Source organism: Eptesicus fuscus, chromosome 4 (genome assembly GCF_027574615.1).
Source record: "Eptesicus fuscus isolate TK198812 chromosome 4, DD_ASM_mEF_20220401, whole genome shotgun sequence".
Lineage (NCBI taxonomy): Eukaryota > Metazoa > Chordata > Mammalia > Chiroptera > Vespertilionidae > Eptesicus > Eptesicus fuscus.
The window spans coordinates 29,873,673-29,887,440 of NC_072476.1; the positions used below are offsets into that span (position 1 = coordinate 29,873,673).

General features: G+C 43.9%; 1 protein-coding gene across 6 annotated transcripts in view; it reads right to left on the bottom strand.

The window, feature by feature from the left end:
- Positions 1-13,768, bottom strand: part of RCC1L (RCC1 like) — a 35,658-nt gene extending 21,890 nt beyond the window's left edge. For 5 of the 6 annotated variants that reach the window (XM_054714825.1, XM_054714823.1, XM_054714822.1 and 2 more), the window contains exons 1-2: positions 4,590-4,973; positions 3,479-3,608 (exon numbers count right to left, since the gene is read on the bottom strand). In XM_054714825.1, coding sequence (XP_054570800.1) covers positions 3,479-3,608; positions 4,590-4,913 — 454 coding nt within the window. In that variant the 5' untranslated portion in view covers positions 4,914-4,973. Of the gene's footprint in view, positions 1-3,478; positions 3,609-4,589; positions 4,974-8,397; positions 8,553-13,658 lie in introns of those variants that run through there. The other variant, XM_054714826.1, reaches the window with a different exon arrangement.

Consider the following 13,768-nt stretch of genomic DNA (forward strand, 5'->3'; position numbering starts at 1 on the left):
AATCAAAATATATTTAGGAAGGAAAAAATAAAAAAAAAACTTTGCCTGCCAAATAAATGATTACTGTTATAGAAATAGACCTGCCCATTTGTTTCATTAGTGACTAATATAATTTTCAGACAAGAGTTTTTGATCAGCATGGAATAATATGCTTATCACAGTAAGATTATATGACTCTAGGCAAAAATCAAAGAGACTAGACAATGTTGTTAGTTTATACAGCCTTATTAGCTGAAAAGATTCAGTACTTTAGAATACTGAAGTGACTTACATGCCCCACTACTATCTGTATAGACCCCTAAAGGCCTGGAAGCTGTGAATACATAACATTTAAAGGGCATATGGCTCTAGATCCAACTACCAAGTGACAGGAAATATAAAGGATCATGTTAAGTGGAGATGCAGGCAGCAAACCCCAAACTGAAAAATTCTATAGGATAAACGTGATTTCTTTAATAAATAAATTTCAAAGGAAAAAGATTAAAACAGACTTAAAAGACTTTTAAAAATCTTATCAACCAATTGCAATGTCTGGATCTTATCTGGATTTTGATTCAAATAAAATTTTTTTAATATATTTTTATTGGTTTCAGAGAGGGAGGGAGAGGGAGGGAGAGGTAGAAATATCAATGATGAGAATCATTGATCAGCTGCCTCCTGCACGCCCCCTACTGGGGATCGAGCCCACAACCCAGGTATGTGCCCTGACTGGGAATCAAACCACAACCTCCTGGTTCACAGGTCAATGCTCAACCACTGCGCTACACAGGCTGGGCTCAAATAAATTTTTTAAATAAAAATTTAATGACATTTGTGAGACAACTAGCAACTTGAACACTATCTAGATATTTCATGATATTAAGGAATTATATTATTAATTTTTAAAAACATATTCTTTTTTTTTAATCCTCACCTGAGGATGTTTTAGAGAAAGGGAGTAAAAGAGGGAGAGGGAGAGCAAAACATTGATCAATTGCCTCCTGACCAGGAATCGAACCCACAATCTAGGTATGTGTCCTGACTGGGAATTGAACCCACAACCTTTCGGTGTACAGGATGAAGCTCCAACCCACTGAGCACATTGGCCAGGGCTATTGTTAATTATTTTTAGGTGTGACAATGTTGTTTTTACTTTTTTTTAGAGTCCTTACTTTTTTAGATATGTACTGAAATATTTATGAATGAAATCAATAATGTTAGGATTTGCTTCAAATGTATTGAGGGGAAGGTGGTGGAAATTAATAAAACAAGACTAGAATGAGCTGATGACTTGAAGCTGGTGACAGTACACGGGATGCATTACTCTATCCTGTCCATTTCTGCACATATCTGAAATTGTTCTTAATGGTATTAAAAATGTGACATCTTACAACTAATAAGACTTCAATACTAACTTAAAAAAGAATTCTGAATTAAGTGGAAAAAAGGCAGGAAACAAAACATGTGCTGTGATCAAAATAAAATACATATTTGTATATGAATGAGAAAACAAAATGAAAAGAAAGGTCTGTTCTAGTGTGTATATCTAGGTAATTTCTCCCTTAGTTTAAAAAATATCTCTTATTGTTCTTAAAATACTGTTTGGCTAATGTGTACTTTTAACAATGTCTTTATAAATACCATATTTTCCGGCGTATAAGACGACTGGGCGTATAAGATTTTCCTGGGTTCAAAAGTAGTCTTATACGCCGGAAAATACGGTAGTCCAATATATCTAATCCATTATATCTAATCCCATCAATATAGTCCAATATACCGTATTTTCCAGCGTATAAAACGACTTTTTAACCCAGGAAAATCTTATACACCCAGTCGTCTTATACGCCGGAAAGTACGGTAATTTCTTTATAATGTCATTATAAATAATTTTTTACAATCCAACTGTCAAACAACTGAAATAAAGACTCCATCTTAAGGATTTAATTGAATTTCCCCCCAGACCATATCCTAGGTACTGTAGAGTATTGCAGGCTCTCTGCAAGCTAGGAAAGAAAGGTCATCTCTTAGGGGCCAAAAAGGAACATCTCCACTTATCAGCAAATGTTTTGCCTAACGGTTCAATTTAACTACACCAACGAGGCTGAAAAACACTCTAGTCCAAATGGTTTCAAACAACATCCTTCAAGACTGCATCTATTTTGTTGTTATGCTTTGGTTTATGTAATGACTAGTGTCCCGGTGCACAGATTCGTGCACATTGAAAGGAAATTAATTAGAAGAAATATTTTAATATCGCTATTCGCCCTTTCTCTATAATAGAAATGTCAACCAAATTCATGATCAACAATGACAGATCAAAACATACGCATGCGATTGGCGCCAGTGAGAGCTTTATATGTATCAATTTAGCCTTTTATATATATAGAATAAACTTCCTTAATTAGACCTGCTTTCTGATGTAGCTAACCTTTTTCCAGCCCAGTGAAGCACCCCAACTTCTCTTTCAGGTAACTGTCAGCAACACAGCAGTAAATATCAACACGAAGCACATTATTATTGTAGATCACACAGGGAGAACAAAGGGTAAAATGTTTAACTGCAGCAGTGTTTGACTATATTCTGCGCAGAGAGAAAACCTGAAGTCATTTTCAAGGTCCACTGTTTCTTACTTCTTTTCAGTCGGGTCAAGTTTCAAAACTTTCTGCCGAAACCAGTCTGGCTCAGTGGATAGAGCATCGGCCTGCAGACTGAAAGGTCCCAGGTTCGATTCCGGTCAAGGGCATGTACCTTGGTTGCGGGCCAGGAGGCAGCTGGTCGATGTTTCTCTTTCATCGATGTTTCTAGCTCTCTATCCCTCTCCCTTCCTCTCTGTGGAAAATCAATAAAATGTGTTTAAAAAAAAAAAAGTTTCTAAACTTTCTAAATCTCCGTTTTTCTGGCTAATGAAAAGAAAATAGGATTCTACCTATCTATCTACTCCAGGACTTCTATGAGGATCAAACGAGATGAGGCATGGGAAAACGCTTCACAGACATTTGGTTAAAGTGTAAAATGTTTGCACCTGGCTATAAAGCAAATTGTGTTCCTGAGCTGAAGAAACTCCAAGGAGGCTAGTTGTCACTAGGGAGAGGAAGCAGGCATTGCTACGTGACGTCAGTGCCCACAGTCACCGTTTCTGGGCTGGGTTGGGCTGTGGGACACATTTTATGCCATGGGGTCTCGGCAGCCTCAGCTGCGATTTGGTGGGCTGTCACTCCGGGGTGGTGGTGGGGCCTGTGTCCCACTTGGGGGAAGCCAAGTGTTGCTTTGTCGGCACCAGGTCCGTGATGCTGTTTCTTTGTAAATGGTCAGTGCATGTCATGGCAGCTCCTGCATTGAGCATCTGCCCCCTGGTGGTCAGTGCGTGTCATAGTGACCAGTCGGATGGTCAAAGGGACGCATCATATTAGCCTTTTATATATATATAGACACGCATGAAAATCCAAAGGGAGCTCTCAGACCAGTAACAGCAGAAAGAAGCCAAGGTGAGAATGCTCACTTTTATCTTTCCGGCTCCTGTGAAATCCAAGCTGAGAATCTTTGTTGAGGCCCATACCCCAAACTTTCGTAACATCTTTGGTTTTCGAGGACAGCAATGTGAATCCATAGCCACAAGCAGCTGATGAAATCTGAAAAAGAGTTCCCATAAGGCATTAACTGATTTGTGATATCAAGTTTAATTCAGCAATTTATGACAGGTAACTTATCCAATTTAAGAACACATACTGTTAATATAGCAACTTACTATTTTTTTTTTTTTAAAGCCACAAACTGGCAGAAAATATGTGCACACATCATATATGTGATTAAGGACCAGAATACATCCGAAACTCTTACAACTCAATATTAAGAAGTAAACAACCCAACTTTTCATTCACCTTGAGTTTAAATTCCGTTTATCTTGAGCTCCCCTTTTCAGTGAAAAGATCGTTTGTTATCCTTGACAGAAGTCAGGAGCCAAACTGGTTAAACCTGCTTCTCTTTCATCCCCCACCAAGATTTCCACTACCATCCATCCCTAAGCCTCCCTTTAGCTCTCCGAGTGCTGGTTTCCGGGATAAGGCCGGGCTGAAGCGGTCCTTTGCTGTGATCTTTTCCAAACCGAGACAAGTTAAAGGCCTCCTGTGCAAATCACTCTAGAGTGTTCGGACCACGCACCCTTCCTCTCTCATTCCTGTTACCGCTCCAGCTAACATTTCCTTTCCAGCTCTTCACCGACTCCAGCTGGCCCACATTTTCTCGCACCTTTTGAAGTCGCCTTTCCTAAACGGGAACTTCTGGAGTCTCAGGGGTCCCAGTGCGAATCCCACTGTACGTGCACCTACCAGCTGTGGGGCCTGTCCCTTAACCTCTCTGAGCCTCCCTTTCCTTCCGTGTAACTGGGGGGCCAACCCCGACTCCCGGGGTGACGTGCGAATGACACGAGCGGGCCACAACACCTGGCACATTTCAGCCGCTCAAATGTTGGCGGCGCCCCTAACGCCCTCCCCTCCCGGGCCTACTGCCCGCTTGGGGGTCGTCCCCCCGGAAGTGTGACCACCCAGTGTCGCTAACTCCTCCAAGAGGACCCCGTGCCGCGGGAGGGGTCAGAAGGGAGTGGCGGCCCGCACCTTTTGATCCAGCTCCAGGCGGTAGGGCACGGGCTGGATCCTGCGGCGCGGCCGCGAGCCGGCGCGGGGCTCGGGTCCGGAGCTGGGCAGCACGAAGGTGGGCACGCCCAGCGCCCCAGAGAAGCTGAAACCCCACACGAAGATGCGGTCGACACGAGCCGCGCGCTCGCCCACGTACTGGAACACGGGCGCGTCCGCCTCAGCCTCCGCCGCCTCGCGCCGGCTCCGCGAGCGCCAGGCCGCCGTCCAGTGCCCTCGCCCCGGCCCCGGCCCACGCAGCCAACGCCCCGGCCGAGAGGCCGCCGCCAGCGCCGCCAGCGCCATCCTCTGCTTCTCGCCTCAGCGGCTCCTGGGCGCCGCCATCTTGCGTGACCCTTGACCCCACGCCCCGGCGGAAGAACCTGCGACCACGTTTACTATTGGCTGAAGGCAAAGGTGCTGAGGGCGGCCGCGGGCAGCCTCGGGCTCCTGGGTGGTGGGAGGGTTGGGCGGAGCCGGGTGCCCCCGAGGCTGAGCGAGCGGGCGGTGGGGACCGGTCCCCGCCCTGCCCGAGCTCCAGCCGGCGGCCTGACTTCACTTCCCTTCTCGCACAATGTGTGTTTGCTGAGCGTCTGCTCCGGCGGGCGCTTTCATATTTTTGCAAGGCTCTTCACTTCTTAGCAATCAGCAAGAATAAAACTTAAGGGGTGCCCCACTCTGCGCAACTCCAGTGTAGTGCTCTCCCCTACCCTGGTTTACTCCTGTTGCCACTGTCCCTAGTAATTTCTTACCTAAATTGCAGCTATTCCTGCTCCCTTTAGCTACCAGGCCACTCAGTCCGTGCTCCAGCCACAGTGAGATAGAATGTAGCTCTTAATATTGTCATTCCCTGCGCAACAGCCTGCAGCGATGCCCTGCTGTCCTCCCCAGCCTCCCCTCACCCTCAGCCTGTCACTTCACGTGCGTCAGGTGTTTCTACTTGGAATTTTGAAACCCGGTGCTGTTTTCAGGCCTCCCTACTTTGCCCACTGCCTCCTCTCCCTGCAGATTCTGACAAACTCCTATTCATCTTCTAACATCCAACTCCAGCACCTCCTTTGAAGTTCCATGAAGGCAGGGACTTCAGTTTATTCAGTTAATCTTCAACAATTTTGTATTAGTTTAGCATGCAGCCAGGAACATGAGACACCCTCATGAATGAATAACTCAAGAGTGTAGAGACCTGGGTTCCAGTCCTGACTCTCTGCTACGGACTTGCTACATGGTGTTAGGAAATTGTCTCCCTTCTCTGGATCTCACCACCAAAATAAGAAGGTTAAAAAAATTAATAGATTAAATAGATTTTTCCCCCCATAAATAAGGTGTTTGGACTTTATGGCCTGCAGGATCTCTTGAAGCCCATTATGATCCATGAGGATGTTCCCAAATACTAGTCCCAAATGCTGAAGGCAAACTATTTCTTCCCTCCGTTGCTTCTTCTTTTTTTCTTTTTTTTTCTCATTCTCTTTCTATTGCTTGATACCTGGAACTAATCCAGCTTGAATATACTCCCAAGACCAGCTCAAGTTACTTTGTTGTCCTGGAATGTGCCTTGTATTCAGTCTGTGAAACATGTTTTTACTGTTCCAGAGAAACGTGGTTGATGTTTTACTATTCTGTGGGGCTGTTTTATAGAGGGAACTGAGGGGAAACTGATAAAATGTGGTAGCCATGAGACAGCTCCTCGGAGGCCTCCAGCTACAGGGAATATAAGTAGTCAAAGCTATGTGATCAAGAGTCTGCTGGGCTATCAACTCTATCCTCTGTTTACACTGAGGTCACGCTTCCCTTGAACTGCTCCCCGTGACTGAGCAAGGCAGGAATACACACTCAGGCAGACCTGTTCCTGGGAGGCGTGGACTCCTCTGATGGTCACCTTTAGCTGGAGGACTCCCCAGTGGCCTTCCCAAAGCCTTCCTTAGACTATATGGCATTAGGACTCTTATCCAGCCTCCCCTGCCTCTCTCTCACTCACTTAGGGTCAGACTTGCTTCATGGCCTAATGGCTCTCCCAGCTTTCCTAGGCTCCACCCATCTCCATTTTCCCTTACAGAGGCATTTTCCCTAATAAAATCCTTGTTTAGCTATTTGTTCTGAGAGGACACAACTAACATATAAGGAAACATTTGAGCCAAGGCATAAAGAAATGAAAGTGTTAGCCATTATATATAGTGGGAAGGGTGCTCTTAGACAAGGGGTGCAGCAAGTACAAAGGCCCAAAGGTGAGAGACTGCCCGGGTGCATGTGCTGCTAACTGACCCAAGCAGCTTATGCTATCCCAAAACAGTCTTGTGCAACTCATAGGTTGTTTTTGGTAGATGATGATAGCCACCAAAATCTTTGCCTTCGTCATGGTTAGCTAAGCCCCACAACTTAATTGCTAGGTTATAATAAAATCAAGTCTCAAGCCAAATCTTGTCACACAAACAGATATTTACTTTAAAACATACTTTAGGAAGCAGGGATCATACAATCTGTAAAACCTGTAAGCTCAGGAAAGTTTTAGCTCTCTGTCCTTTGTTCACAAAAAGATTTTCTCAAAGCAGATAGAACATTCCAGAAACAGAATTTTGTTTCCCTTTTAACAGCAGTTGGCATTATACTTGACAGACCACTTGGAGATCAAACTTCAGGTACCATCACTAAGAGTGAAGACCATACTGGATCCTCATACCCATTTCTTTTGTTGTTGTTGTTGTTAATCCTGACCTGAGGATAGTCTTCCATTGTCTTTAAAAAAAAAAAATTTACATATATATATATATATATATATGACACATATATATATATATGTCAGAGAGGAAGGAAGAGGGAGAGAAAGATAGAAGCATCAATAATGAGAGAGAATCACTGATCAGCTACCTCCTGCACACCCCCAACTGGGGATTGAGCCCACAACCCAGGCATCTGCTCCAACCTGATATCGAACTGTGACCTCCTGGTTCGTAGGTTGCTGCTCAACCACTGAACCATGCTGGCCAGGATATTTTTTTTTAGAGGGAGAGTGGAGGAAGGGAGAGAGACAGAGAGAAACATCAATGTGAGAGAAACACATTGACTTGGTTGCCTCCCTCACACAAGGCTGGGGATTGAGCCTACAACCGAGGTATGTGCCCTTAACTGGAATCGAACCCAGGACCTTTAGTCCACAGGTCAATGCTCTATTCACTGAGCAAAACTGTGCTAAGGGCTGAACCAGTTCTTAAACCAGAGTCCAACAACTGTAGGACGGCTGAGTCCACTTAAGGACCCTGCAGAGCCACCGGAAGCATAGTCAGTAAATATGTCCCTTATCGCCCTGGCCGGTTTGGCTCAGTGGATAGAGCATCGGCCTGCGGACTGAAGGGTCCTGGGTTCGATTCCGGTCAGGGGCACATGCCTGGGTTGCGGACTAGATCCCCAGTGGGGACGTGCGGGAGGCAGCCGATCAATGATTCCTATCACTGATGTTTCAATCTCTCTCTCCCTTTCCCTTCCTTTCTCTGAAGTCAATAAAAATATATTTTTAAAAAATATGTCCCTTATCATTTCCCAAAGGAACCGTGGTTATTGACCAGAGTTAACTAGACACTGGATAAGGAGAGTACCAGATCTTCCAGAGCGGCCACAGGGTCTGCGTTGACACTGACACCATAGGACCTGAAACACCAGCAAGGCCCCAGTTGGAGTGGGAGCTTGTGGAGCCAGGCCCCAATATGTCTCACCGGGTCAGATGTGCCCACGCACCACCATGTAGAGATGCCTCTGGTTCCCGAGGACAGGATTAAGATGGACGTACTGTGCAGCTCACCTTGGTCCTTCACCGGCCTTGACCCAGCGAGTATTACATCAGAAAGCATACTGCATCCCAGGTGGGATTGTGGCCCGGAGAACCATCTTCAAAGATATAAGGATTCAGGAGTGGTAGTTCCCATCATACCCCCAAGCAGTTCACCTGCTTGGCTCCTGCAAAAACCAGGTGGATTATGGCAGATGACTGTAAACTACCATAAACTTAGCTAGGTGCACAGCCCGGTCATAGCTGCTGTGTCAGGAGTAGCAGTCTACTGGGACAGATCAACACAGCTCTGGGAACTTCCTAGGGATACTGATCTGGTGAATGAGTTCTTCTCAATGCCAGTGATAAAGAGGATGAAAGGCAGTTTGCCTCTATCTGGGAAGGACCATTTACTCATTAATTCTCCCTGCTCTCACTTCTGATACCTCCCAAATGAAGAATCTGTGTACAAGACTGTTTCCAGCTCTGCTTTTATTGATGAAGCTGAGACATATATTGATTCAGGAGAGTTACGTAAATATTATGGAAGAATTATGAAAATATGTATTAGGATTCTCCAGAGAAACAGAACCAATAGGAGAAAGAGGAAGTCCACTATCTGCTCTCTGGAAGCTGGACTCAGGAAAGCCCGTGGTATACAGTATTCCAGTCCAAATACAAAGGCCTGAGAACCAGGAGCAACAGTGGAGTAAGTCCCAGTCCCAGGGCAGGAGATGACTGATGTTCCAACTCAAAGAGTCAAGCAGAGAGAGGAATTCAACCTTCCTCTGTCTTTTTCTTCTCTTCGGCCCTCGGTGGGTTGGATGAGGCCCACGCACATTGGGGAGAGCAATTTTCTTTACTCAGTCCACCAATTCAAATGATAATCTCTTCCAGAAACACTCAAAAATAATAGATAGATACCTATCTGGGTATCTATCCTGTGGCCTAGTCAAGTTGACACATAAAATTAACCATCTCGCCCTGGCTGGTTTGGCTCAATGGTCCCAGGTTCAATTCTGGTCAAGGGCATATGCCTGGGTTGCAGGCTGAATCCCCAGTGGGGGGCGTGCAGGAGGCAGCCAATCAATGTTCTCTCTCATCACTGATATTTCTCTCTCTCTCCCTCCCTCTCCTTCCTCTCTGAAATCAACAAAAATATATATATTTTAAAATTAACCATCTCAATTATTAATAGTTATGAGATATTTATATGTGTATGAAATACATATACAATTTTCAACTTTTTTTTCATAAGCAGGACTGTCCCTGTATATTTCATGGCCTCTCTGATATTTTGGTTTTAACTATATGTTCTTTTACAAACTAGTAATGCAAGTAGAAGGTAGGCTTTTTAAAAATTTTTGTCAGAAATAGCTAAGATCTGGAAACAGCCCAACTGCCCATAAGTAGATGAATGGATAAAAAAGCTGTGATACATTTATACCATGGAATACTATGCAGCAGTAAAAAAGAAGGATCTCTTACCCTTTGAGACAGTATGGAGGGACCTGAAGAGTATTAATCAGTCAGAGAAAGACAAGTATCATATGATCTCACTCATATGTGGAATCTAATGAACAAAATAAACTGATGAACAAAGTATATCCAGAGACATAGAAGCATGGAACAGACTGGGATCTCAGAGGGAAGGCGGAGGTGGGTGGGTGGGTGGGTAGGTGGGAAGAGATCAACCAAAGAACTCCTATGCATATATGTATAACCCATGGACACAGACAATAGGGTGGTGAAGGCCTGGGGTGGGGACAGACAGGGGCGGGCTAGAAGGGATCAATGGGGGACGGGGGGAGGGACTTATGTAATACTTTCAACAATAAAGATTTAATTTAAAAAAATATTTGCCATAATTTTAAAATTTATAACTGTATGTGGGTCTCTTGAATTTCTAAAACATCTTACTTTTCATGGATATCCAAAATACAGAACCTTTGGTTTGAAATTTGGAGGACAAAAGGGTGCAGTGACAAACTGCAATGTGAACTACAGCCACTGGGTGGCGATGCTTGCCTATCAATTTTGTGGCTCCTGTTAACGGAGAAACAGGATAAAAGAGGCTAAAAGCCAGTTTCTTCCAATGAAGAACTGGACTTAAAAAGTCACAACTGCGCTTGCATATTTTACTATAAAAGCCTAGTTAGTTTTATATACTGGCAGTATGCTGGTAAATACAGTACTTGCATTTTTGTCCAATTTGTTGCTTGGAAAAGATGACACCACAGCAGAGTATCAGCTACCCAATGTACTAAAATGTCTGCTGTTAGCCAAGCTAAATTTCCCCATCACGTGTAATGACATGTTCCTACAGATGTTCTCATTTCTTTGTTAATTTGGAGTAGCTGTAATTCTCTAATTTGGGAAAGAGTGAACTTAATTAGTCTTATTTTTTAATTATTAACTTTCAATTATTCATTAATGTATGATTTTTACCTTTGTAAAAACATTAATAAAACACGATATATGGATAAGTCGAAAGGTCTCTAACTACAGCCCCACATATATTTGGTGGCACAGAAAAATATTATTTTAGTGTGTGTGTTTGTGTGTGTGTGTGTGTGTGTGTGTTTGAAGAAAATTGGAATAATATGTATTTCATTCTGCAACTTAGTCTTTTCACTCAAAACTATATTGGAGATAATTTTATAACATTTTTAGGCCTACCCCACTATTTTTCACTCTTGCATTTTAGTATGAGTAAACTATATCCTATTTAGCCATTCTTCTCTTGGTGGACATTAGGGTCATTTCAATTTTTTGCCATTACAAGAAATATACTTGCACAAGTTTTCTTTTGCACCTGAGTGAGGGTATCTCCTGGGTAGGCAGTGATAAGAACTGCTGGGTCATAGAAAATGCTCATGTTAAAAAACTTAATCGATGTCTTTGTTTTCCAAAAGTTGTGCTTCAATAGTTTGAGTGGATCTATTTTTCCATATACCCAACCCCTGATACAAACTTTTTAAATGTTTTTCAGTCTGATACCTAAAGCAAATCTCAATTATACTTACTTTGTATTTCTATAATCTCCAAGATGGTTGAACATCTAAGTTAACTGGCATTTCATGTTTCCTCTACTGAGAATTGTCTATTCATATCCTTGGCCACATTTCTGTTGGGTTGTCTCATTAATTTAAGGGATTAATTTATATGTATACTAGAGGCCCGGTGCATGAAATTCATGCACTCAGGGGGGGGGTCCCCCTCAGCCCAGCCTGAACCGTCTCCAATCCGGGACCCCACGGGGGATGTCCAACTGCTGGTTTGGGCTCAGTCGGACATCCCTCTCACAATCCGAGACCACTGGCTCCTAACAGCTCACCTGCCTGCCTGCCTGCCTGATCGCCCCTAACTGTGCCCCATGCTGCCCTAGTCACCCCCAACTGCCCCCCTTGCCAACCTAGTTGCCCCCAACTGCCCACCCCCCACTGGCCAGGTCACCCCTTACTGTCCCCTCTCCCCCCGCCAGCCTGGTCGCCCCTCACTAACCCCCCTGCCGGCCTGGTCACCCCACGCAGCCTGCTGCTCAGTCGTCTGGTCGCCCCTCACTAACCCTCCTGCCGGCCTGGTCACCCCACGCAGCCTGTTCGGTCATCCTTTCGGTTGCGATGGTCGCTTAGGCTTTTATATATATAGATTCTGCATAAAAACCCTTATGTGTTGAAATGTTATTGTCTTCACTTATAGTATCTTTTGACCTACAAAATTTTATTTTTATGTAGTCAGTTTTATTAATTTTATCCATTAGATCTTTTGCTTTCTTGTGTCTTGTTTAGAAGACTATTATCCAAGATATAGACATTCTATAATAGTTGTAAAACACTTAATCTAATGCTTTTATTGTTTACTAAAGGCCCGATGCATGAAAATTCATGCACTGGAGGGGGGCGTCCCTCAGCCTGGCCTGCCCCCTCTCACAGTCCAGGAGCCCTCAGGGGCAGGAGGCGACCCTGTGATCAGGGGAAGGCAACGCCCCCATCACACCTCTGCTGCTGCCACTGCTGGCAGCGCAAGCCTCAGCCAGCCCTGGTTACCTGAGCCTCGGGTGGCCCTGGGCAGCTGCCATCTGAGGCTTGCCTGCACCTCGGGCCGGCCCTGGGCGGCTGGGGGACTGAGGGAACTGGGGGACTCTGGAGACAGGCACGTGGAGCAGCCGGACCCGCCTGGGTGCGGCCCTGGCAGGGCTGAGGCGACTGGGCGCCACCATCTTTTGAGGGTGTGACAGTCAATTAGCATATTCCCTCCTTATTGGCTGTGGGTGCCACCATTTCTGTGAGAGCATGATAGTCAATTAGCATATTCCCTCTTTATTAGGATATTTAGATTTGGAGTTGACATTTTTTTAATTTTTAAAAATGTTTTTATTTTATTCGGAGAGGAAGCGAGAGGGAGAGAAACATTGATGAGAGAGAATCACTGATGGCTGCCTCCTGCACACCCCCTACTGAGGATTGAGCCTGCAACCTGGGAATGTGTCCTGAGCAGAAATCAAACCAAACCATGACCTTCTGGTTCATAGGTCGATGCTCAACCACTGAGCCATGCTGGTCAGGCTAGAGTTGATTTTTATGAATGGAATAAGACAGGATTGTATATCACTATTTTTTTCAAACAGGTATCTGATTGTCTGAAAATAATTTGACTATTAACAGACTTTATCTGAAGGTTTGAAATGCCACTTATAACATATAATAAATTTCCAGCCGAAACCGGTTTGGCTCAGTGGATAGAGCGTCGGCCTGCGGACTCAAGGGTCCCAGGTTCGATTCCGGTCAAGGGCATATACCTTGGTTGTTGGCACATCCCCAGTAGGGGGTGTGCAAGAGGCAGCTGATCGATGTTTCTCTCTCATCGATGTTTCTAACTCTCTATCCCTCTCTCTTCCTCTCTGTAAAAAATCAATAAAATATATTTTAAAAAAAAGAAGAAAAAAAAATTTCCATATACATGGGTCAATTTTTGGAAACTATTTCTTCCTACTGATTCTTGAATCAATATGACAAGGTTTCAACTGCTATAGCTTTATAACATGCACTGATATTTATTCAGTCAAGTTGCTCTTTGTTCTCTTACAACATAGTCTTTGCTATTCATAACATTTACTTTCATGTAAATTTTAAAATCATCTTGTCAACTTGCATTAAAAAATCCCACTGGGGTTTCTATTGGAATTGCATTAAATTCATGAGCTAATTGAAAGGAATTAACTAGGAGAAAAATGATATTTTACAATCTTGAGTTTTCTTATATCACATAAATGTGGTATACTCTAATATTACCTAACTGGTTTCAATCATCATCTTGAATGGTTTCAAATCTCTTATAAATTCTTCTTTTCAGTTTTCTGAGATCAGGATCTTCCAACTTTTTAGGGCAGTAGTCTCCAAAT